This window comes from Paroedura picta, chromosome 6 (assembly GCF_049243985.1).
Source record: "Paroedura picta isolate Pp20150507F chromosome 6, Ppicta_v3.0, whole genome shotgun sequence".
Lineage (NCBI taxonomy): Eukaryota > Metazoa > Chordata > Lepidosauria > Squamata > Gekkonidae > Paroedura > Paroedura picta.
Window position 1 is genome coordinate 64,134,849 of NC_135374.1, and position 25,426 is coordinate 64,160,274.

General features: G+C 42.7%; 1 protein-coding gene across 5 annotated transcripts in view; it reads left to right on the top strand.

Annotated features, from left to right (window-relative positions):
* Nucleotides 1–10,076, top strand: part of AGPAT3 (1-acylglycerol-3-phosphate O-acyltransferase 3) — a 106,422-nt gene extending 96,346 nt beyond the window's left edge. For all 5 annotated transcript variants that reach the window (XM_077342837.1, XM_077342835.1, XM_077342838.1 and 2 more), the window contains 2 exons: nucleotides 4,057–4,255; nucleotides 6,980–10,076. In XM_077342837.1, coding sequence (XP_077198952.1) covers nucleotides 4,057–4,255; nucleotides 6,980–7,068 — 288 coding nt within the window. In that variant the 3' untranslated portion in view covers nucleotides 7,069–10,076. The remainder of the gene's footprint in view (nucleotides 1–4,056; nucleotides 4,256–6,979) is intronic.
* The last annotated feature ends 15,350 nt before the right edge of the window (nucleotides 10,077–25,426 follow it).

Consider the following 25,426-nt stretch of genomic DNA (forward strand, 5'->3'; position numbering starts at 1 on the left):
CTTCTTACATCATTTATCCAAAAGATTTCTTAAAGCTTTTGAATAATGAGAGTGAGTTAGTAGCTCTTCAGGCAGACACCATGTTTTTAAAGTTCTTTCCTGAGAGGGTAATCTTCTGACCCAGTCTTAGGTTTTTCCCAAAGCCTAGTTTCCAGATTTCACTTATCCCAGAATATTATTTTGTCCATCTTTTTCCCTTCACCAAGCTCTGAAAATGAGTGTTTGTTGCATTCCGTAGCTGTTAGAAAGTCTTTAGAATTTTAGAATAGTTGGTTTTTATACCCCACTTTTCACCACCCAAACAAGTCTCAAAGCAACTTACAATCACCTTCCCTTCCTCTCCCAACAACAGACACTCTGTGAAGTAGGTGAAGCTGAATGACACAGCTGCTTGGTAAGTACAGCTCTAACAGGACTGTGATAAGCCTATGGTCACCCAGCTGGCTGTACATGGAGGAGTGGAGAATCAAACCCAGCTCGTCAGTTTAGAAGCCACCACTTTTAACCACTACATCAAACTCTTAACCACTGCACCAACCTTAGAAGAACTCTGGAATTCTTCAGTAATTGGTATGTTTTGCTGGTCGCAATAAAAGAGAGAGGACGTCATCTCAAACTTCGTTCCAGTGGATTCTCTCAACCATTAGGGAAAGCTAACCATCCACACCCACTCTACTAGAGCTATGGTTTTTTTGGCAGCTTTCCTTGTTGGAATACTATTGACAGAGCTGCTACCTGGTTGTCAGCCATTACTCTTTGGATCTTCAGGTGAGGTGAGAAGCTCAAGGTGGGAAGGCTGTACATTTAGTTTTCAAATGAGGAAAGCACCACCACCTGATGAGTAGTTTGTTAGAATCCTCATGTGGGACTACACAAAAGATTGATGATGAAAACCAAGTTGCAGTTACCTGTAACAATTGTTCATTGAGTATCTTCTGTGCAGACACACATACCTTCCCTCCTGGCTTTGGTGATGCTAAGGGTGCTTCTGTGTGGGAGCATGTCATCCCTGAGCAGGAGCCTTGAGATTTGATGTGCAGTGTCTCCTGGAGGCTTTAAACTATAATAATCTCTCCAATAGCAGGTCTGCTCATGCACAATTCCTGTATGTGTCTACATTTAAAAAAATGTAATGAACAGGTAAGTACAACTTTGTTTTTTCTGCGTCTTTGGTGTAAGATTCATATACCAAGATGAGCAGACATTCATACTGGTTTCTCTGTATGCATCACGTCAGTGGAAACTGAAATAGCAGAAACTAATTACTGTTGTGAATTGTATATAGCTCTTAAATCAATGGGGAGATACTTTGATTAAAGCACAAGTGTTTTTGGCTTGATCTCTTCCATTGCAGTTTCTCAGGGGAACAGTAAGACTAAAAGTGAATTCTCATGGTAACTGCAGGAGGCAAACACTGCCAATAAACTATGAAAGCAAAGGTTTTTTTATGCATCCAAGCACTATGGCTACTGATGATGATGGAGTGGTGATAAAGGAAATGATTACAACTTTCTAATTGATCATATTATTGGGAATTGGCTTTAATTCCATATTGGAGACCAAGATCTGATTTCTCTTCTCTGTATTAAGAAATGTTGCTTGCTATGTAACCTTTTACCTACAATGGAACATTGGGGGAAATTTTTTATAGAGTGCCTTTCAGATATGCTAAGGAATTATATTTTCACTAGAATAGGTCACTGTCTTATTTCTAAGAGCTTGCTCCAAGCTGGTACCAGAAATAGAAGGTTGTTTAGTATAAACTTGAAGGATGAATGCTGATCTGGTTACCCTTCCATGTCAGAGGTATGAGATCAAGGCTAGCCCAGAGACTTTTGCAAAGGACCAAAGTGGATCTGGAAATGACTCTGAAGGGGTAGCATTATTGCATTGGTCCAGGCCTGTGAGGTAGATGTACACAATTCTAGATAACCCTCTGTTTTTACACACAGGGTTTGATGGATATGAGTGTCCTGTGACTGTTTGCTTTTACTGTAGCTAAATGAAAAAAAATGTTTTCCATTCTGACATGGTTTCTGGTAACTTGCACTAGGCAAAGGAACCTGCTTGATCCCAGGGCCAACAATGGAGTTCTAGTTTAGAATGGTTCTGAATTAAAGTAATATTTCTGAACACCTATACGCTTCAAAATAAGTGTATGTTACATGTACCCATTCTGATTTTGGGCTGAGAGATAATGTATCATTAATTATAACTGCCAATGAACGCCAGTTGTAAATTTACCTGACAACTATCAGGAGAATACACACTGGAGGGTGAGTTTTTTGTCTTCTGCTTAAGTAGAGTCCTTTCCACAGGGTAGATTAATAATGACACCCAGCTATACCTGCTGATAGACAGCCATCTGTTGACTTCCCCAGATTTCTTGGCAAGGAGTTTGGAGGCTGTGGCTGGGTGGCTCAAGTGGAGTTAACTGAAGTTGAATCCAGCCAAGTCCTCTGGCTGGGTCGACATGCCCTAGGTGAGGGTGTGTTAATTCCGGGTCTTTAGTTTAATTCCGAGAGCCAGTTTGGTGTAGTGGTTAGGAGTGCGGACTTCTAATCTGGCATGCGGGTTCAATTCTGCGCTCCCCCACATGCAACCACCTCGGTGATCTTGGGCTCACCACGGCACTGATAAAACTGTTCTGACCCAGCAGTGATATCAGGGCTCTCTCAGCCTCACCCACCCCACAGGGTGTCTGTTGTGGGGAGAGGAATGGGAAGTCGACTGTAAGCCGCTTTGAGCCTCCTTTGGGTAGGGAAAAGCGGCATATAAGAACCAACTCTTCTTCTTTATGGGGCCCAGTTAACAACTTCAGAGACAGTCAGTCTGGATGTGATTTTGGATGCCTCACTTTCCATGGAGGCCCAGGTCACAAATGTTGTGTGCCAGGCATTCTACCATCTTTGCCAGGTACAACAACTGGCAGCTTATCTGTCAGCACCCACCCTAGCCACAGCGATCCATGCAGTGGTCACTTCCAGCATAGATTTCTGTAGCTTGCTCTATGCAGGGCTACCCTTGAGACTGTGCTGGAAAATCCAGCTGGTCCAAAATGCAACTGTGTGGGTCCTAACTGGGTCTCCATGGAGAGTGCTCATCCAACCAGTGCTTACCCGGCTGCATTGGCTCCAGGTTAGACACTGGATCAGATTCCAGGAATTTGTGATAAATTTTAAAGCCCTCAGTGTTCTGGGACATTTGTATCTACAGGACTCTTTCTCCCACTCTGTCTCCCTGAGAGCGCCACAGTCTAGCGACCAGAATCTGCTTACGGTTCCTGGCCCTACACTGTTCCACAGGGCTTGCAAGTCAGAGCTGTTCTGCCAGTTGCAAAGAAAGGATCTATCACAAAGGCAGGCCTCACTAATTGATTCCCTAATTAATTAACTAGCGGACTCATTGATTGATTAATTGATTAAAAACCCACCCAAATAGAGAACATCACTGGAAACACAGAAGGCCTTCTTCTACCCCTGAAATAAGGATGAAATACACAGCTATTGCTAAGTATTTTAAATTATTTTAATGTGTTAACCATATTTAATAATTTTAATGATAATGTATCTTATGTTGCTTTAACCCTGTAAGTCGCCCTGAGCCTTTGGGAAAGGGTGACATAGAAATAGAATAAATAAAATAATTTAGGAATAATAAGTGATGGCTGAATTTGCATGGATAATTCACATTCAGCTTCCAAAGAAATAATGTACGCATTTTGTTATTCATCCAATGGATCACATGTTTCTTTGATGTTGTTGGCATTCTGTAAGTGAAGTACCCCAGAACAGTACAAGATCTGCAAATGTGAAAGAAGAGAGCACAACAATGAATGAAGAAGAGATTGAGGCTGACTGCAGAAAGAAATGCATCAGTGGCTGTTGTTAACATCATGGTTCAACCCCCCCCCCCAAAAAAAAAAAATACAAATCACAGCGGCAGGCCTGTATAAGAATATCTATAACCCCTGAAATCTATAAAATATTTTAAGTATTGTTACTTGAACACAGCCCATGGATTTCTTTATACCTTTTCTTCCTTTCTCTCTGCAAGGATGCTTTACAAGAGAAGTATAATCAAGAAGGTGTATTTCCGGGGCAGCAATTCAAGCCTCCCAGAAGACCTTGGACTCTCCTAAACTTTCTTTTCTGGGCCACAATTCTTCTGTCTCCTCTTTTCAAATTTGTTTTTGGAATTTTTGCAAGTGGATCACCTCTCCTGATTCTCGCATTCCTGGGCTTTGTTGGAGCAGGTAATAAAACTGACAAAGCATTCTGAGCTGAAGTGTTATTCAAACCATGTTGGTCTGAAGCAGCAGAACAAATTTAGAGTCCAGCAGCACCTTTAAGACAAACAAAGTTTATTTAAGGTATGAGCTTTCATGTGCACACACACACTTCTTGTATCTGAGGAATACTGTATCTGAAGGAGCGTGTGTGCACACGAAAGCTCATGCCTTGAATAAGACTTTGCTGGTCTTAAGGGTGCCACCGGACTCAAGATCTGAGCTGAAGTGGTTGTGTGTAAGGCCCATTATGCACGGGCCATAATGCCCACGCTGGCGGCAGCAGCGCTTTGGTTAAATGACCGATAATGCTCACTGCTGCCGCCAGTGCAGGTGCCTCCCAGCCCAGGGCTACGGAAGGCCCGCGGTAAGTGACCGCAGGATCTTCCGTAGCTTCCTGGGTAAGCCGGGGCTGTGGCGGGCCGGCGCTGTGCGTAATCGCCAGCACCAGGCTTGTCGGCCCACCCAGCCCTGACCCTACGGTGTCTCTGTAGGGACACCGCATGCCCCTGTAGGCTCCACAGAGCCCCGGAGCTGGCAGGGGTGACCCCCTGCTCCCACCTGGGCTTGCGGAGGGGGCCTGGGCCCCCCTCTCCCTCCCTTGGCTGTCCAAACCTCCTCCCCCGCCGCGCCAGCTTACCTTTTGGTCCTGGCGTTCAGCATGCATGTGCTACACTGGAGCAGCCCAGCATACCCTGCCCCGTGCATACAGGGGGAACGGCGGGGCATCCTGGCCCGCCGCAACGGTATGGCAGCAGCGCGCAGTAGCTGCCGCCGTGCATAAGAGGCCTAAGAGAGGCAGCAGCAGCAGCCTGTAGTGCAATAAGACACTGGTGTTACTCACCAACATGATAGGTTGCTCTGCTTAATTGGGGGCAAGGCAAGGGGAGAATAGAATGTGATTGTTACATGCAGTTTTTATTTCTTGTTTGGTTTCTCTGGATTATAGTGGTTGATAGATCTATTAGCACTTGGAGAAACCTAGTCACAGTCTGCATGTTAATCTGTTCAAAAGTCAGAGATCACTTCATCAGATACACTCCTTTCCATTCATCTGAGTTAGCTCTGACTCATGAAAGCTCATGCTGGATTAATTGGGCAGAATGTAAGGTCCTGCTGCCTGCCTGTTTTAGTTCACTCACTATCTTAGTTTATCATGTAGATTTTTCTTTCCCAATCTCCAGGGCCTCAGCATGACATAGATACATTTTATAACTTGCCTATGGCTATCAAGTGACTTTAGCGGCATCTTCCTTGGTCAAAGTCAATTCTTCAGCCATAGCATTACACAGATTGTTTTAGGCATTTTTTCTCTTAGAATCATTGGATGGCTTTGTGGCTCAGGTTACCAATGTTTGGGCGATAGCTAGAGTTCTGGAATTACAGCTGAGTGGCAGAGATCAGTTCACATGGAGAGAATGGCTACTTTAGATGATGGAGGCTATGGCATTTATACCCTACAGAAGTCCTCTCCCCAGCCCTACCCTCCTCAGGCACCTCCCCCAAATCTCCAGGAATTTCCCAACGCAGAACTGGCAACCTTACTTGTGATGCTCTTCTTTCAGATCACAAGCCAAGGCAATGTTAAGCAATTATGTGGCTTTATTTAAATGAACCAATAACAAAGTGAACCGCTTTTTGCAGCTTAGCAGCATTAGCTGTTTGGATGATCCTTCTTTTTAAAAGATTTCTCTTGAGAGACAAAATCCCTTTTTGAATTCACTGTGGTGTTTTTTGTGCCATAGGCACAGTGTTATTGTTCCCACTGTTTATGTTCCCGTGCTGTTTGTGAGGCCTGGGGTGAAGGAATTAGCCCAGCTTTTGTTCATTTTTCCCCTCTGCTGTGGCCAACTATGGCTACCTAAGTTTGTGAGCAACACTGCTCTTTACAAATCCCACTAGAGAAGCAATAAGAATGCAAAGATGGTTTGGGTTTGGCAGGCAAATTGAAAGATATTCATTGCTATTAATGGAGCTTGTTTTTAAGCAGTGTCATGATTCAGCAGAATATTTGGCATTCTTTGCAGACATCTTCTGGTGATAGTGATCAGAGTTCAGGTTAAACCCATATTAAGGGCATTAAAGAACACTTCAGTCATTGGATACTTCTGGACCTGTGACCTGTTGGGGATCCCTAGAATGCTTCATCATTATATTATACACATTTAAGACACTTTTCAATCCACTTTTCTTGATATAATATGGATCCAAAGTATCTTACAGTGTACAAAGCACCCAAAAGACAGTCAAATTCTACAGATACATAAAATAAGCCAATTCTACAAGTCTTACTTTCCCTTAACAAACAAGTCCGTAAGGCAGAGTAGGTGGCAACAATTCTGCTCTTGATGAGAGAGTCTCCTCTAGCAGGCAAGCACTCACTGCCTTCCCTCCTTTTGGAGGAGATGGAGGGGAAGGGCAGAGCAGGCGGAAACAGCTCTGTCCTTGAGGACAGAGGCTTTCCCCAAGCAGGCAAGCATTCACTTCCCTGTATGTGCAAGGCCAGAATGGAGTATCTTGACAGTTTCAGTACAATTGTTTCAATTTACACAGTTGGATAGTTGGATTCAACTAACTATACATGTCTGTTCTTGCAGAGATTTTGTGCTTTTCATTTATAATGTACCATTGGCAAGTTGTAGAATAACTCCTGAAATAACTTTGTGATCTTTCTCCTTTTTTATTTTAAAGCTTCCTTTGGAGTTCGTAGACTGATAGGAGTAACAGAAATAGAAAAAGGCTCCAGCTACGGCAACCAAGAATTCAAGAAGAAGAAATAATTTTACTGTTGCAGTTCCGAACACATAACAAGACTATGGTATCAAATTAACTTCACTGAAAGACACTTAGAAAACTTATCTTCTTTTCTTATTAACTGATAACTAATAATAATACTTGAGCCGAGACTGAAGAAAATGGAACATTCAAGAGAAAAGGCAACAGTTGACTACTTACCTGCCTGAGGAAAACTGTATTCATTGTTTGGGGGAGAAAATGAGCTTAAAAAACCAACCCTTTTCTGCTTTGGGAGAGGTGGGAGGAGGGAACTAATGGGTGGAGCTACATACACCTTCAGGTAACTGGTTTATTTTTCAGGAGTCCAACATTTGCTTTGCAAGGAGAGCCACTGAATTTCATTCTGCTAAAACCATTCCCCCACCCAGTTTTTATATCTGTTTTTTAAATGCATATATTGAAGCAAAACACCATCTCCAGTTAATTTACAGCTGTTCCTTGGGAGAGAAGCCAACTGGTAAACTCTGTAGAATTTTTAGGTAATATCTATTAACTTCCAAAAGAAAACAGATAATGAAATTTTGTGGGCCAAGTCCTTTACTAATAAGCACATTCTTTAGGCCAGACTTGACTAGTATGAATATAGTTTCAACTGTTTTTTCACCCCCTTCATTCTGTGTGTCCCACTAAAAAACTGCTTGGGTTCAGCTTCCAACATATATCTTGGACTATTTTTTAAAAGTTATACCCTGACATTTGAATTTATGTGACCTGAGCTATTCAGTCCCCTGGCTTTGATGTTTCTTCCAAAGATCTTCTCTGCTCAGCTTCCTGCATGGCTTATGATGAAAATAGCCTCAACCAGCACTGGGATAGGGAAAATACCTTGTTTTTGAAAATAATAATAAAATATATACATATGAAATAGTACACATTGAGTACTATACTTCCAGGGCTGCAATCTTAACCATGGTTACCTGAAAGAATTTTCATCTGAAGTCCAGTGGATTTCCAGGTTAATGTGTTAAGGTTTAGAATGTCATTTACCTACCTAGCACAACATGAACACCCAAATCAATAGCCACTTCAATGCTTTCTAAAGTCTTTAACATCTAAACTCCAGATAGTTCAGATTTTTGTGGACTGTGCTACAAATTAGTAAGATCATTGTGGTTCCTGTCATCTGATGCAAAGCATATCTACAGGAGCTGCATATGAGCAGATTGCTGTTTTGTTTATGTTTTAAAAGGGGCTATTTGTAACTCTGTGGCAGTGGCATATACCTTCTTCCAGTACAGGGATAAACTTCTGTCTTCAGCTCCAGATCAGGAAAATCTGTGAACTCTGGAAACAGAATTCAAAGCTGAACTAGCTATGCTAGATGTGATATTAATGCACACTTTATTTTATTGAAGAGAAGCTTTTAATTGTATAAAGTCACTGGTTTCCTTTCTCTCATATACCCATGGGTAACTGCATACTATTTTACTTTACCTATTATATGTTACATTTTTTACCTGTAGGAGCTCATTTAAGACTTTTCAAAATATGCTTTGATTTCTTTTGTTTTTGCTTGCTCCTTCAAGTACTGGAAAAATTATTTATGGAGATGGCTTACCTTTGCTTTCTCATGTACCTGACTGCTTTGGGATTTCTGAATGTAAGGTTTTTAAAGTGGTCTTATGGGCAGGATCAGAATTACTGATAGGCATGTGTGGGAGAGAATGGTATGTTGAAAACCAGTTCATACAGCTGGCTTGTCCCTTCTGCTCTCACAGTTCCTATTGCTGAAGAGAGATGCTAGATTTCCTACTGAACAGGTGCTTGATTCTTCAGTAGGAGGAAAATGTGGCAGCAAAAGCTCTGACTGCATGCAGGTCTATCCACCTGGATTATTAATTTTCAAAATTTGTTTGGTACTAGCAACTTTGAAGTCTGGAAAAATATGTACTTTGGATCACAGCCCACCTGGTTTTGTTGCACCATTCCCCCACCAAAGGATTGCACTATCAGGCCCAGAACAGGCAAAGTGTGCTGCCTGAGAGGCGATAAAATCTACCTGTACTCTAAGGACGGACAGCTGTTATTAACTTCATTAGAAGTTGAAAATGTACTTCTTGAGGAATGGACAAATTCCAGCCATGACTGGGTTTTATAACTCAGTGGATATTTTCTGCTTTTTGTTTTGTTTTTAAACCAAGCTACCCAGATGAACAAATAAGCCTCTACTTTTCTCTGATTTCTAACCAGAGGGCAAGCAAACTTGCTTTTTTAAAAAACTTAGTAAATAAGTCGCTTGTTGGAAAGGTTTTTTTAAAAAAATAGATGCTGTATAATTGCTTTCTGAAGATGATGTTGAATATGTGTTAATTGCACTCAGTATCAAAAACAAAGCAGGGCTTGTAAAGAAGGAAGACCCTTAGCTATGTGTACAATTCTATGTGATCAAAGGATTTATTAGGGGTGGATGGAGCAAGAAATGTTAACAGTTTAGTCGGGCAAAGGTGGTGGTGGTAGTTGAGCAGGAAGAGGCTATAAAAAGACAAGACAGAGTATACAAAATCTTTTTAATGGGTGTCCAGTCTCCACTCTGTACAGAATAACTCCTGTTTAAAGCTAAGGGGAGTGATGCATGTACATTTTGGGGAGAAAAAGCAGATTAATTTCCTCCTTTCTTTTTCATATCATGCAAAATCATTCTGTTCTTAATCACAGTAAACACATTTAATTTGTTCGCAATTCTCCAAAGACATATCAATTTTGAAAACTGATGTGTACTGTATTGCACAATATAGTACATGACAGCTCATCTTTTTGGCTTGAACTTTGGTTTGTCTCTTCAAATAGGTTTTTAAAATAAATATGCAGCGTGTGAAAGAATATTATTGGAAATAGCAGTAAGTTTGTCTCATAAAGAATATCAAGTGATTTGGACTGAAACAGTAAGCATAGATTTTATACCTTACACTATTTTCTTCTGGTTTAATAGAACATAGCTTGTATATTTGACTACCAAGCCCTTTGAGAGCAATAATAAACAAATATATCATGAGCTTTCTTTTTTATTGTTATCATTATTCATTTTTAATCATCATTCAAGCATGACACGTTTACCCTTTCTCTTTATTTTAAGTGCACCAAGGGCTGGTGCCCAGCAGAACCTATTATAGAAACTCCCCTGCTGCCCATCCAGTGTCACTGTTTTTTTTTTAACTTCCCTCAGTTCCAAAAGAGGGTTGCAAAGCGGCATTGGGAAGGAAAGGGAGAACAGCTGCTGGTCAAAAAATGCTTTCAATCTCTCTCTCTCCCTCTCCCCTCCTTCCCTGCTTGGGTCTACCAAGCTAGTTGTGGAAGCCTTTGGGCCCAAGCCATTGCCTGCAAGTGAGCCTGTCATTAGGTGCACTTAATTTGCAGCCCTTTTTATGGGCCTTATCTGTTGTATTGGGACCATTACCATTAATGAGTGTGCCAGACCTTCATTCAGCAACATAACCTTACTCATAAACATATCTCACATCTCACAGTCCTAATAACTTTTTAAAAATCACGTTATGTCACTGAGAAAACACACAATACAATAAAGCTTAGCAGAATAAAATTAGTAGTAGGGTACGAATAAGATGATAAACCAAACAAAGTCATGGCACAGAACTGCCAGTAGGACCACTGACAATTGTGTACCTTCAAGTCACAACTGACAAGGACGAGGGGGTTTTCAAGGAAAAGAAGAGCAGAGGGTTTGCCATTGATCTCCTCTGCATAGCAACTGCAGCCTTCCTTGGTGGCTTCCCATCCAAATACTAGCCATGGCCAACCCTATAGCTTCCAAGCTCTGATGAGAGAGTGCTAAGTGGGCTCTCAGACTGCTTGGCAGCACAAACTCTTTCCCCTGGGAAAGGTGACTTTGCTTGATGGGAAGCTTCTTTAGGTTCCCTGGAAAGAAACTGGTAGTAACTGCCCCTAAGGATTCTCTGGTAAGAAACATAATAGCTGCCCCTACTCAGGGTAATGCTGTGAATATCTAGACTGTTTTCCCCCCCTCCAATCAGTTGGTGTTAACAGCTGTGGTGAGCACCTCCCCCTATGCAAACAAGGTCCTGTATTGACTAATTCAGATCTTTGAGCCTTTCATAGAGAAACCATAGCTGGAGAGATTGGCAATATCAATAAATTAAATTTTTGTCATTGCATAGCAACTATTCAATTTTGAGTTCACTCAACAGCCATTTCATTTCTTGAGTACAGTTAGTAACATAAGTATAGCTAGAATATACACAGGCCAGAGAATCCCAGTGATGAAAATCCACCCAATAGATTGTAGGACAGTATACAGTAAAGATCACTGGGATGAAGGGGGAGATCCCTCCCTGGATTCAGAATACATTTGAATCCATGTGAGACTCTGCTTAGAAGAGACCAAAAGAATATTGCCCACACCAGCTCTTCTGTTGAAATCAAATGAAAGGCACTAAGGTTCTGCCTTGGTGAAGATGCAGTTGGCCCTCAGTCTTTTCCTCTGTTGGTCAGCGAGCCTCAGCATATGGATGCTCTGATTCAAATGCTGTCAAAAATGTGTCTTCTTCACTGCATCTGCTGAAACTGATGATATCTGATTCTCTAGATCAGGGGTGGGCAAACTGTGGCCCTCCAGATGTCCATGGATTACAATTCCCATGAGCTCACCCCTGATCAACATTGCAGGCATTTTATTGGTGCAGAGGTGCTTTCACATCAAACTGCTCAGATTCCCAATTGTTTTTCCTGGAGTGATTTAATATATCATGTACAGAATTTTACAGGCATATCAAGGGTTTTTCCAATGTTTAAAAGAACCACCATCATGAAATTTTTTTTGATGCCAAATAGAACCTTACTACCAGAGAAAGCGACTGGCAATACAGAAGAAAGGAAAGAAATGTAAAAGGGCAGTGCAGAAGAAGGACACAGTCTGAAGGAGGCTGCTTTATGCGTTTCACCAGGGGTCACCAATGTGGTGTTCGTAGGCACCATGATCCCTGTGACACTTCCTGGCACCCACAAATGTTTTTAAAAAGTGGGCAGGGTCAGAGGGGGATTTTGCCCAGCAGAGCTTCTGACAGGCCACTGGATTTCTGATTGGCTGTGCAGATTTTTTAAAATGTTGCTTTGACAACATCTGCCATCACAACCAGAATCTTCACTGTATGACTGGTGAGTTGCAGCTATGCAAAAAAATATTTTGAAACACTATATATTAATCTTAAAAGGCTTCCTGTTACGCAATGATTGAAATGTTGAAGACGGGTTATTAGTTATGTTTAACCTCACTCCCTGATATTTTGTGCGTGGCTCTACCTCCTGCTGCAGTCATTTTGTGGTTCCACCCAGCACCCTGTGTTAGAATTTCAAAGGTGCCTGCAGAAAGGTTGAGGATCCCTGCATTACACCAATGCCAGACCTCCATTCTAGTCACATTAATCTAATGTTTCTAGTTAAATGTGCATACTACAGATACAAGTTCTCTGAAACTTGCTGAATAAGCTTTTCGATAGCCTGGATTTCAGCGTTTCAGCCTGCCTGCGATATCAACAACAACAACAACAAGCCTTTAATAGCACATAAAAGTCACAATATAAGAAGGGAAAGTGCAAAAGGATCCACTGCTATACAGAGTAAATAAAGGCAGAAATCATGCTTTAGAGTAGGACAAAATACATTCACAATCTCTTTGGGCTGATCCTGCGTTGAGCAGGGGTTGGACTAGATGGCCGGTATGGCCCCTTCCAACTCTATGATTCTATGATTCTCATGGCAAGATATAAAAACTTTGCAACTGGTTCAATTATATCAGGGTTCTGGGATGTGAAAACTTGTGCCTGCTATATCATTACAAAGACACAACATCATTCCTATAAGGAACTTCTTAAAAATCTACATGATGTCACTGTGTGATACAGGAAACCAGATTATGGGTTGGTCATGGGTGATACTTGGTTATCAAGTGAGAAAGGTAATGCTTCCTTCAAGAATCTGAAAAGTGTACATTAGCTCCATACACCTTACATTTCTCAAACACAGGGAAATTCCCAAGGGAACTTATCTCTGTAGTCTGAAGATCACTATAATTCTGGGAAATGTTTAGGCCCCACCTGGAGATTGGCAAGCCTGACTTAGATGGCTTACTGATGACCCTGGGGCCCAGCAGTGTCTGTTGGCTTAGCTTGATGTTACCCAATGACACACCAAACTGGAGAACTTTTTTATGCATTTATATTTAGCTGCAGTGAAAAGAAAGTCACAGGTTGACTAACTGTGCAAAAAGAAAGGGTTACATAGGGTTTTATACATCTACCTCATAGGGCTGGCTCAGATGCCTGGACAAATGCAGTAATGCCACTTCTTCAGAGTCATCTCCAGGCCAGCCTTGGAGCCTCTGATGTAGCATGAGGGCCACTGGGTCAAACACTCATCACTTCATACTTATAGAAACAAAGTATATTCTCTAAACAATCCTCCACTCCTGATGCCTGCTTGTATCAGACATTGTTCCATTGTGAAGTCACTGCAACCTAGAATCTTATCATAATCACTACATAATTTCTTAGCATATCTGGAAGGCGCTCTATAACCCATTTCATTGTAGATGAAATGTTATATATAGCAAACAGCATTTCTTAAATCTAGTAAGAGAGATCAGACCAAAGCCAATTTCCAATAACTGTGTGATCGATTAGAAGGTTGTAATCATTTCCTTAAACACCACACTATTATTACTTCAACATCCATGTAGCCTATCGGTAAGAATCACAACATCCCATCTCTGTGGTTCACCTGTGGTCTCTGCAGTTATGAGACAAAGTGCCCCACCAGTACACTGTTTGCAAAGACAGAGGAAATTTTTCACAGGGTGCTTTCAAGTCTCAGTCACCTATTGGTACAAAATCTATTATAGAATGCTCAGCAGCTGCTAATGACAATTGTACTTGTGTTGATTACAATTGTACCCAACTCCAAAGAATATAATTTCAATAAATACATAAATACATTTAAATTCTTTTAATTCAATCCTAGAAGAACAGACATTCCAGAACAGCTTTTGTCCACAGTGGTTGGCTTGTTTTTGTGCATATGCATTCACATGTAGTTATTTCCATCATTCTGCTCTTTGTAGTTTTATGAACAAGAAGGAAAATTAAAATTAGCATTTATAGAACGCTTCTGAGTGTTAATGTGCTTCACATATATCCTTAGTAATCTTTACAACAGCCCTATAAAATAGAGTTGTACTGTCATGTCATCTTATTCCCATATTGTAGATGATGGTTGAGGCTGAGCTGCATGGGTATCTTGTGTGCTTAGCAGAGTTTCACCTGTTTAAACCCGCTGACTTAGAAGACTGTAACTCTATTCAGGGTTATACTGCAAGTCCACCTATTAAGACTGCAGTAAAGCTAAAAAAAACTTAACCAGTTTGCAACTTAGTTATACTTTTCTAAGCCCACAGGGTCCAAAGAGTCTAGAGTGGAATAAACTCTCCATAGGATTGTGCTTATCCTGGCACTACACCATTCCAAGCAGACAACAGAAGTAGATTCTACTCACAATGTATGTATTTATTAGGGATTGCTGCTTATGATGGACAAAAAGGGCAATTAATTTGCTGAATATTGTTATTTTCCCCATAATGACTCTATGCACATCACAGCCTCAAGTTCAGCTTTTTCTGTGGTCAATGCTGTTTAGAAACTTCAGTCAACATACTACTAGGGAGGGTCAAATCTTTGTCTTATCCTAAGAACTCAGTAGAAATACACACCAGCTTATTTTTTTTATTATTTCAGACCTTTCTTTCACCCACATAGCATTCAAACAGTCAGGGTCAGTCTGAAAAATACTGTGGAATGCTTGGTCACCTGGTAGATCTTGCACTGACTTCAGGTTACCCTCATTCTCTGTTAAATGTTTTAAAAGTAGGGGAAAGAGAGGTAGAGAAAGACAAACATATGGGGTTAAAAATAAAAAAGGGTCTCCTGAGTGCTAGTCAGGGCTTCCAGGTGTCCCACTATGTAGCCCTCCCTGTACACCCAATCTTGTACAGGCCCTCTCCTGTTATGTTAACACAAAAGTTATGTAAACATTTTATTTATTTAATTAATGTAACTCACTCTATACAGGGTGACCCTTGAAGCTGATCCAGAAACTCCAATTGGTCCAAAACATGACTGGAGAAAAATTCTTCCTTGTAGTTGTCAGCTTGATATTCTTTATTATAAATTCTATTTCTTTATATTTCATCATCCATTTGCATCATGTATATGATAAGCAGCTGGTTTTCTGTTTATTTTGATTATGTTCTTCTTTAGACACAATATTTCCTACATAGAAGGCTTTGCTCCTCTACTGATCCTCAATATTTTGGATCTACTTACGCTGACATAATGAGCTAGTTTTGGAAGATAAACTTTACTCATGTTTGAATCCTGTATCGCAGGCATCTATATAATGGGAGATTAGGAAATATTTTAGTCATTTAAAAATAATAAAAATAGACCCCTTTTTAAATCTACTTCCAGACCTGTGTTCCATTTATATGCTTTAGCCACTAGATGGAGATATTGAATTTATGCATGTGATAATTCACGCTGATTGACAGTTCATTGTTCCACAGGAAATCTTGAACAGTTGCTGATGTGCATTGCGAATGGGGTAGTTACAAAAACAGCAAGCTACTGGAGAATCTCTTTACATACCTTGTTATTGTTGTTGTTTTCCTTACCCAGAAATGATCTCCATGAGGGAAAAACTGAGTATGATAACTTGTACAATATACTATGTTTGTTGTTGAAAACACAATCTGAAAATAGCACACACTTGTTTCTATAAGCACTTTGTTTCTCTAAAGGGACATTTCCTTAGGGACATAACCTAAAGTCAGAATTACATGTGTGCCCTTTCTGCACTCTTAACTGGCTTGGTTCAGGCAAAGGGGACACCGTCAGAACAGGTGGCAAATGCTGGTATAGGAGCTTGGTCACCAGCCCATCTTGTCGCCTAGCCTTCATTCTCAGATTAGGCACTGTTGATGGCTCTGAACATGCATTCACCAGCCTTGGGGAATCTGTCATCTGTTTGGATGATGTCCTGTTCTGTATTTAATAATTAGAGTTAGCTGTGTGCATTTTAATAGAGCTTTTATAGCTATTTTTATATTTCATAACACGCACTGGTAAAAAACAAAGTGAAATTTACTTCATGGTAAAGGTATTTAGAAGATGGGTGCCCATTACATGTTGCAAGCCTTTCAAGTCCAGAGAAAATCCATCATACTAAAGTCCTGCTGAACTCAAGGAACCATGTGAGGGGAGAACAATTTAGATTACATCCTACTCCCTACTCTCAAAAAACTACCCTACACTCTAAGCCAGTGGTTCTCAACTTTCCTAATACTGCAACCCCCTTGGTGGTGGCAGCCACGGCGGCACAGCAGTACAGTGGTGGCCTCGGCGACCCCTGGGAAAAGGGTTGATCGGTCCCCAAAGGGTTGCAACCCCCAGGTTGAGAATCACTGCTCTTAACTCTCAGAGGGTGGAGTAAGGAGATTTCTGTTCTTTTCTCCACCTAATTGCTTTAATTGGCCCTTTGCAAGATCAGTAGCTGCTAAGGAGGACAGAGAAGTATCTTTCAGGACTGAAACCTTTTAAATGTTGATGGTAAACGTAAGGAAAAAAACATTGTTTGAGATGTTTGTTTACTTAATTTTTACCTCACCCTTTCCCACTGGGGGTACCAAAGAAGCTTACATTATTATCCTCTCCTCCTTTTCATTTGAACAACCACCTTGGAAAGTTGATTAGGCTAGAAGTATGTGATGGTCCAAAATCACACAGTGAACTTCTGCAGCAAGTTGGGGAATTGAACTTATTTCATAGGGTCGCCATAACTCAGTAGCAAACTGACAGCACTTAACATGTACATTACACACAGTTTATGTGAATTCCAAAGGTTGTCCAATGTGTCATTCAGTTATAGCACAGAGTGGGTACTCAGTGCCTGAAGAGAAAGCTATGATCATGGTTTTCTTGTGGATAACAAAACAAGCCCCCTTCTCACTGGTGCAGAACGGAGAGAGCTAGCTGATGTTATCAATGATCACTGGCTATCAGCTTCTTATAAAAAACTTCTGATAGATGGCACCAAACACTGTATCCCCAGGTACTCAACTACAAGGTATTGGACAGATAATATTTGCTGGAGCTGACTTAGAACACTTTGGAGAATACAACCACTCATTGCCTATACTTTCAGCATGTGCTTAATATACCTGTTCACTGTACATTCATAAAGAAGTTTGTACATGCTAAAGTTGCAATACTGAGCATAATTACTTGGAACTAAATATAATGAAAGCAGCATACAAACAAAGTTGTCTGAAAGAAACGTAGCAGAAAGGTATTAGATACTTCATATGAATAATATACCAAAGGATAAATTTTGGTTATGAAATCTTTGAAGATCAAAAAACTGCTCCTAATTCCTGTCTTTATTTCCAGTTTCTCAGAATCTAAACTAAAACTATAGACAGTCTGCTGCCTTAGAAGCCTCAACAGAGCAGCAGAAATCTTCTGAGATATGTCATCTGAGATGATGAACAGAAGAGCTACCAATCTATTCAGTCAATTTAAGACCACAAAGTTTGTATGTGTATGTGTGTCTTTAATTTTACTTCTTCAGACCACAAGGTTAATAAATAGACTATTACTATGAATACAGAGCAGCCCAGTGAATAAACCACAGAAACTCAGTAGCATAATGTGATACAACAGATTGTATCAAGATTTACGATCTTTGGCCATGCTAGTCTTAGATCGTCATTCAGCTAACGCAAAGGGGGAAAGAAATTGGTTCAGGATGGTACTGGCCACTCTGCTTGCTTATCATTTTGTACTTCATATTCAGGGGCACTAGACATCTGGGAACACTGACCTGGATGGCCTGGGCCTTCCCTGATCTCATGAGCTAAGCAGTTGGGTGGATATAACTATGGAAGTCCAGCATCGCAACACAGGGAGGCAATGGCACATCACCTCTATTCATCTTTTGACTTGAAAACTCTATGGGGTTGCCAAAAGTTCTTTGCAACTTGACGCTACTTTCCACCATCTAACCTAAATCCTGAAGATGACACTGGGGAAGGCTTTGGCTTCCATATTCTGTTTGCTTGTCTTCCAGGGGCCACTGACTGGACATTATGTAAAATACAATGCTGGAGTAGATGGACCACTGATTAGATGCAGCATGCATCTCTTATATGTTCTTACTTAATAGGTTTTTCCCCAAAATGGTGGGATCTCTTTTCCTCTTCTTCAGCTTTTTTGTTCTCTGAAAGCAGCAGCAATATATTATCTTTCAGTAGGTAGAGTAAACATGGAGTTTGTATTGGTTTTACATAATGATTTCATCCATAATTTAGCATGAAGGCCTGGGTCACTCTCATAGTAGATCAATTGACAAGCTTATGCTAAAACACTCCTTGGCAGCATTAGAATATCTATATTCATTACATCTTATTTAGTCCTTTCCTCTACAGTTTCTCTTTCTTTCACAAAGGGACAATATATGTGTCTTTTGCACAGGTTTTTGTGCGTTCTACTCCTTTGGGTTTGATCCTGGAGTTCTTCAACTGTTATCAAAAACATTTCTAGTTAAAATAAAAAAGCAAACCCCAAATCTCCCCCCCCCCATCCTCAATTAAAAGATCTGCTATTCAAACCCCCTCAAAAGCCTTGCAGCACCAACTAAAGATCTCCAAGGAGAGGGCTATCATCTTTTCAGGGATCTCATTCCATAGAGCTGCAGCCATGATGGAAAAGGCCCAGGATCTAGTAAAAGCAGCTTACAAACATGTTTCCCTTCCACTCCCCACAAGAGAGTTTCCCTTCCACTCCCCACTCTCCCTCCTTTCTGGCCAGCTACTAGTCTATAGCTGAGCTCCTGGCCTTTAATAGAGAGTAGTCACAATCACTGAAATATCCAGGGGTAATTCTGGGGGAAGACATTTCTCCACTGTGCCCTTCTTCTTCTGAGCCTTAAAACAGGATTGCTTTTGCAATGACCCTTTCCCCCTTACGCATATAAGTAAAAATTAATGTGGTTCCAGTTAGAATCATAAAGCTGGAAAAGGCCACATAAGCCATCTAGTCCAACCCTCTTCTCAGTACAGAATTAGCCTGTTGGTCCATTAGCCTATTGGTCCAATGATGGAATATTTCCTTTGCAAAGTACTATCCTGGTTTTGAGTTTGCTGCAAAGGGGTGCAAAACTTCATCTGTGATTCTATTCTTGAGTGTTATAATTCTGACTGCTTGCCTGTGCTATGTGGATGCAAGGACCCCTGATTCTGTTGACAGAGACAGGATTGTGCTTACTGTTGTCTCCCCCATCTTGCCCTGTCGCTTATTCCCCCTCTTTGCCCACATCTCACTCACATGTGGCTGTTCAAGGAGCTACTGGACTTGACTCTAGATGATCTCTGATTAAGTGACGAGTTTACTGTATTGTACTGAGGGTCATTTCAAGATGACTTTGGAACAGTAGCAGCGTTGTTAGAGGCTTTCCCATGTATTTTATAATTAATTCTGGAGTTTGTTTGGGCTGTTTTTTGTATCGTTGATGTTACCTGATGTACTCTGAGTCTTTCTACCCAAGATACCTGGTAGGACTCATTTATACTAAAAAATCTGCTGCCTTTTGTGTCTCGATAACTGAGTGCTGCCAACTAAGAGAGTCTTTACCTTGGAGCTCCTTGGAGAAGTTATCTATACTGAAGATAAAAAGCCAATTATCTGTAGCTAGCAACTCTTGATTTTTTCCTGGCTGGAACTCTTTCTGGTCTGCTGTATTTAGTTTTTTTCACTTCAGTACACCTTTAACACTAAGGCCCATTCCACACAAGTTAAATGTAGCAGGAGTGTGGCAAATTGTAAACGCTACTAATTTGCAGTTCCGCAATACGTCGTACACAATCTGCCACACTCCTGAAACAGACCCGCGAAAAGCGCTTCATTGTAGCGCTTCAAGGGAAATCGCCAAAAGTGGATTCACCCTCTGGAAAGCGCTACACACTTGCAAACAATCTGTAACAGTATCAAAAAAGTTATGTGTGTTCCCATTGTTGCGGTTTCAGCAAAGTCCCTCCCCCTGGCTCTCTCCTCTGAACTTCTGGCGAAGCGATCGCCATATTTTTTCTCGGAGTGAGCGGAGAGCAACGAGCCGGCGAGCCTTCATTCACCCAGCGAAGCTTCTCGGCTGCAGTCCCTCCACAGAGCTGCTTTAAAGCTCCCCTAAGTCACCAAGCACAACACAGCCCTGTTTGCAAGTTCCCTTTATTTTCGGCCGAAAATCGCGCCCGTGCATGGGGGGGGGGATTTTTTTTCACTCAGGGGAGCGTGGCAACGATGACTCGCCAGCTCACACACCAGCTGCCAGCTAGATGGGTCTCTATGTTAGGAGGAATCAAGGAATCAAGGCATATTTGTTGCAACGTGTGTTTTTCTTTTTTTCAAAAAACCTGTTCTTAAAGGAAAAGGGGCTTTTCCGGTGCATGATAACAACCGCCCATTGGCTGTTCGTTTGATTGACGGCCAGGGGCGGGACAAAGCACAGAAAAAATCGCTTCCTGTGTGGCGATTTTTGCAAGACCGGAAACCTGTGGGAAACAAATGAAATGCTACTGAATTCCACTACAAAGGCAGGTATGTGTTACGCCGAATTCCACTATTTTAAATTCTGTTATTTCTTTCTGCAAGCAATTTGCCACATTGATCCTTGTGCGGAATGGGCCTAAATTGAATAGAAAACTGCATTGAGCTTTTATTCCTCTCTTCTCCTCTGAATATTATTTGTTCATTTGAGTATCTTGTCCTCTTGACGGTTCCTTTCACTGCTTATTTGTGACTATGTCTTTCACTTGTGAGCTTTAAACACTCTAGCACAGCAGTCCCCACCTTTTTAAGGTTGAGGACTGCCTCCGGGGGTGGTGAAGAGCCGGCGGCCCAGGCACCACCAGGGGCGCTAACGTGCATGCGCCTGCGTCTTCCCAGCTCTCACAGCAGAAAACTAGCCGGGCTGCGAGTGAAGCGGCCGCTTTGGCGGCCGCTTCTCTCACGGCCTGGCAAGCTTCTCTCTGCAGGGGGGGGGGAGAGGCAGGCGTGGCGGCCCGTCACCAAGGTTGATTACCCCTGCTCTAGCATATTTGAAGACTAATCATCTAGACCTTTGCAATGGGATGCTGTAAAAGAGCAAGTAAGAGGGTGCGTGGCAATGATGTTACTCCACCCCCTGTTAGCAAGCAGACAGAGAAGATTTTAGTATGGCAGGTGGCATCTCAAAATATGCTATCTCAACCTCAAACTGATTTGCCCCACTGGACAATTGTATCTTTGAGACTCAATGTGAAAAGGAGATAAATGAGGGAGATGAGTCAACTGCTTGGCTGTTACAAGGACAGATTGAAGCCAAATGCAGAGCCTCCGATAACATCCTAAATGAACTCTCACATCTGACTGGCAGAACTGTGAATGCCTTATTTGAAATAATATAGCTTATTAAGGACAAGATTGACAATCTGTCACAATTGCAATGGGGAAAAAGGCTAATGCAGTTTTGGGGTGTATCAGCTGAGGCATAACATCCAACTCACAAGAGCTCATAGTCCTACTGTGGACTGCATTGATCAGGCCACACCTAGAGTACTGCGTTCCTACTTCTTGATGCCCCACTTCAAAAAAGATGCGGCCAAGATGACCAGGAAAGGCTGAGGGATCTGGAAATATTCAGTCAGTTGAAGAGGATGTTGAGGCGGGGGGGGGGGACTGGCTGCTCTCATAGAAGAAGAAGAAGAAGAAGAAGAAGAAGAAGAAGAAGAAGAAGAAGAAGAAGAAGAAGAAGAAGAAGAAGAAGAAGAAGAAGAAGAAGAAGAAGAAGAAGAAGAATTGGTTCTATCCCAGTGGTTCTCCTTTCACAGGGGTCGTGGCAGGGCAAGGAAGGTGCCATCTACAGAATAGCCTTGCAGGGTAGATTGAGATAAAGCATTTGTCTGTCTGGAGCAGCGGAAAAGAGCAAGATCAACATAGTGGGACAAGAGGCAGAACTGAACTGAAAAACCCCGGGGAAAAAATCAATTTATATACAACTAGGGACTAAGCTTGTACTTGTACTTGTAAATACAATAAGCTCTAGGTGTGCTTTTGGGGCCTGGGGAAGGCTTCCTCCCCCCCCCCCCGGCCCCGTGGCAGCGGCGCGGCCTTTCTCCCGGGCCCAGAAGTGCACGCGCGGCCTCCTCAAAGGCTGGACTCTGAGGCATTGTACAATTTTGAAGTCTGACCTCCAAAACCTGAGGAATATTTCCAACCCAGGGGCAGCCAACCTCCAGGTGGGGCCTGGGGAGCTCCTGGAATTACAGCTCATCTTCATATTATAAAGATTAGCCCCCCCCCAGGCAGAAAGGGCTACTTTGGACGGGGTTGTTGAAGAGAAGAAACATTTAAGGCCTCCCACACAGGTTGTTGTTGAATTGAAAGACTTCAGGCCTACTGCACAGGGTTGTTGTGCAGATGAAACAGGAGACAAAAGAATCTCCGCAACAGCAGTTTTGTCTGCAGAATAGTGCTGTGCAGTGGCCTCAAATCTGCAGAGAGTTGCAAAGAAGAAATACACATGGCTTGGCTGTGTCTAACCCCTGGCCAGAACAGGATTTTAAGTAAGAAGGGGCTTTTCGGTAGCCTCCCTGTCAGCCAGCTGTTTGGCAGAAGGAGAAATTCCCCCCTTCAAAATGAATGCCCACCCCCATGCCCTGAGGCTCCCCAGCATTGCTCTCAGAAACGCCTCAGTCAGGGGCTGTTAAAGGCTCCTTTGCAGCAGGCCTGAAGGGAGGGGGAGGGGGAGCACTCTGCAGCCTCCTGCCAGCTCTGTCAGGGTTCTGAGGCAATTTGCAGTTGGACATGACAGTTAGGACAGCCTTGGGGCAAAAAGGGCTGGCGCAGCCTGTCCAAGCCTCCGTTCTCATCCCTCTTGGCAGCCCTACTGACCTCTTCTCCCTGCGGTGGTCAGGAGCAGACTGGCAGCGATGTCTCCAGATTGCCCCTGGCTGGGTTGACTGGGTGGAACTCTAGTCTGTCCTGGTGAGGGCCCCTCCAATTGTCAGTCCGGGGCCAAGGGGCCAATGGCCCCTGTTTCCTATCCTGGACTCAGCCCACCCCCCTTAGCCTTAGTGAATTATTTATACCGCTCCTTGAGCGGTTTACAGATTATGAACAATGGATCTTCACACCATTGGTCAGTTTCAGTTTAATATCTGTGAAAGAACACTTGCATAATTTTATGATTGGGGGATCACCACAACACGAGGAAGTGTATTAAAGGGGTGTGGCATTAGGAAGGTTGAGAACCAGTGCTCTACCCGAAGGAGTCTCAAAACTGCTTACAGTCACCTTCTTTTTCCTCTCCCCACAACAGACACGCTGTGAGGTGGGTGAGTCCTGATATTACTGCGCGGTCAGAACAGCTTGATCAGTGCTGTGGCAAGCCCAAGGTCACCCAGCTGGCTGGAGAAGGAGCGCAGAATCAAACCCAGCTCGCCAGATTAGGAGTCCACACTCCTAACCGCTACACCAAGCTGGTGTATTTATTTATTTGAAAAGCTGCCACCAAGACAAGGGCAGGGAGCTGTTCCTGTTGGCAGCAGAGGATAGGACTTGAAATAATAGGTTTAAATTATGGGCAGAAAGATACCAGCTGGATATTAGTTGTTGTTTTACAGTAATTGTAGTTCAATATTGGAATCTGTTGCGTAGGGAGGTGGCGAACTCCCCTTCAATGGCACTCTTCAACTTCACTTTCATCTCTCTACCCTTTTATCTGTCTGTCTGTCTGTCTGTCTGTCTATCTATTAAACTTATACCCTGCCCCTCTTGACAAGTCAGCTCGGGGCAGCTTAAAAATAAAGCATACAGCACAGTCTTCACCCCGTGGCCAGGATGGAAGTCAGACTGGTATGGGTCAAAGGCCAAAGCTTCCTACAAAAATGCTAGGAGCTGGTCTGCTCCACTACCCAGAAACACAAGATGCGAAACTGGTCTGTAGTTGGCAAGGTCCCGCAGATCCAGCGATGATTTCTTCAAGAGAGGGTGAACTACTGCCCCTTTAAGCCCTTAAGGGAACTCTCCTGTTGTAAGGGACAGGTTCACAATATCCCTCAAAGGGCCTCCTATCCATCTATCGCCTGGTTTGAGCAACCAGGACAGACAGGGATCTAGGAGGCAAGTGGTCGCCCTCACTGAGCCCAACAATTTGTCCACTTGGGATAATGAGAACCGCCTGAAGCCATCAAACACCATATCCTTCTTGCACCCTCTCCCCTGGAAACCTATGTCCACACTGTGTGGTGCCAACTTAGCTGGATCAATTTACATTGTGAGGAACCTGCAAGGACTTTGGGGCATTTCCTCTTTCCTCCTCATCCTCTCCCTGCACTAATTTGTCATTTCCCAAAATGAGACCCATAGCAGCTTATATAATTCTCTCCTCCATTTTATTTTCACAGCAACCCTGTGAGGTAGGTTAGGCTGAGAGTGCATATGATTGGACTATAGTCACTCAGTGACCATTCACAGAAAAGTGGAGATTCACTCCGGGGTCTCTTAAATCCTAGTCTGAAATTCTACCATTACAGTACATTACAGCTTTTGCTGGCTGGCAAGCAAGGATGCTTGGGTGAGTCATGCACATTGCATGGTAGGAAGCTGCTTAAAGATTGTTGCTAGACCTGACCACAGTAAATTGTCCCTCAAATGCCAAAAAAGCCCTAGAAAGGTCCCTTTTTAAAGTTACAAGTATTCCTTTTATCATTTGGGGGATTTGAAAACCTCCCCCCTCCAGATTTCTCTCTCTCTCTTTAAGATTTCAGGTTTTTCTACAAATCTGAAGCACTTTTCAGATTTGTCAAAAGATCTGTCTTAGCCTTGGGAAGGGGGGGGGATGGAGCCTGTGGACGGTGAGGGTTTGGGGAGGCATGCCATCCAGTCCACCTCGCAAAGCAGGCATTTTCTTCCGGTGAACTGAACTCTGTTGCCCGGCGAGCTCCAGGTACCACCTGGAGGTTGGCAACCCTACTCTTTCTCTCCACGCGCCTGCTCCTTGCACTCTCGGTACTCCCCTTTAAGGAGTTCTTTAAATCGGAGGCCACAGGCCGTGACGCCACCGTTCCCTTTAACACTCGCGTCTTCCTTTCCGGAAGCGGTAATACGGATCGAGTGATACAGGAAGCGAATGAGCCAGGGGCTTTTCCCTACCTGTGGGGCAGCGCGCGCGAGCGGGGGGGCCGTTGGGGTCTGGGAGGGGGGAGGGACACGAAGGGCCTTTCCGTCC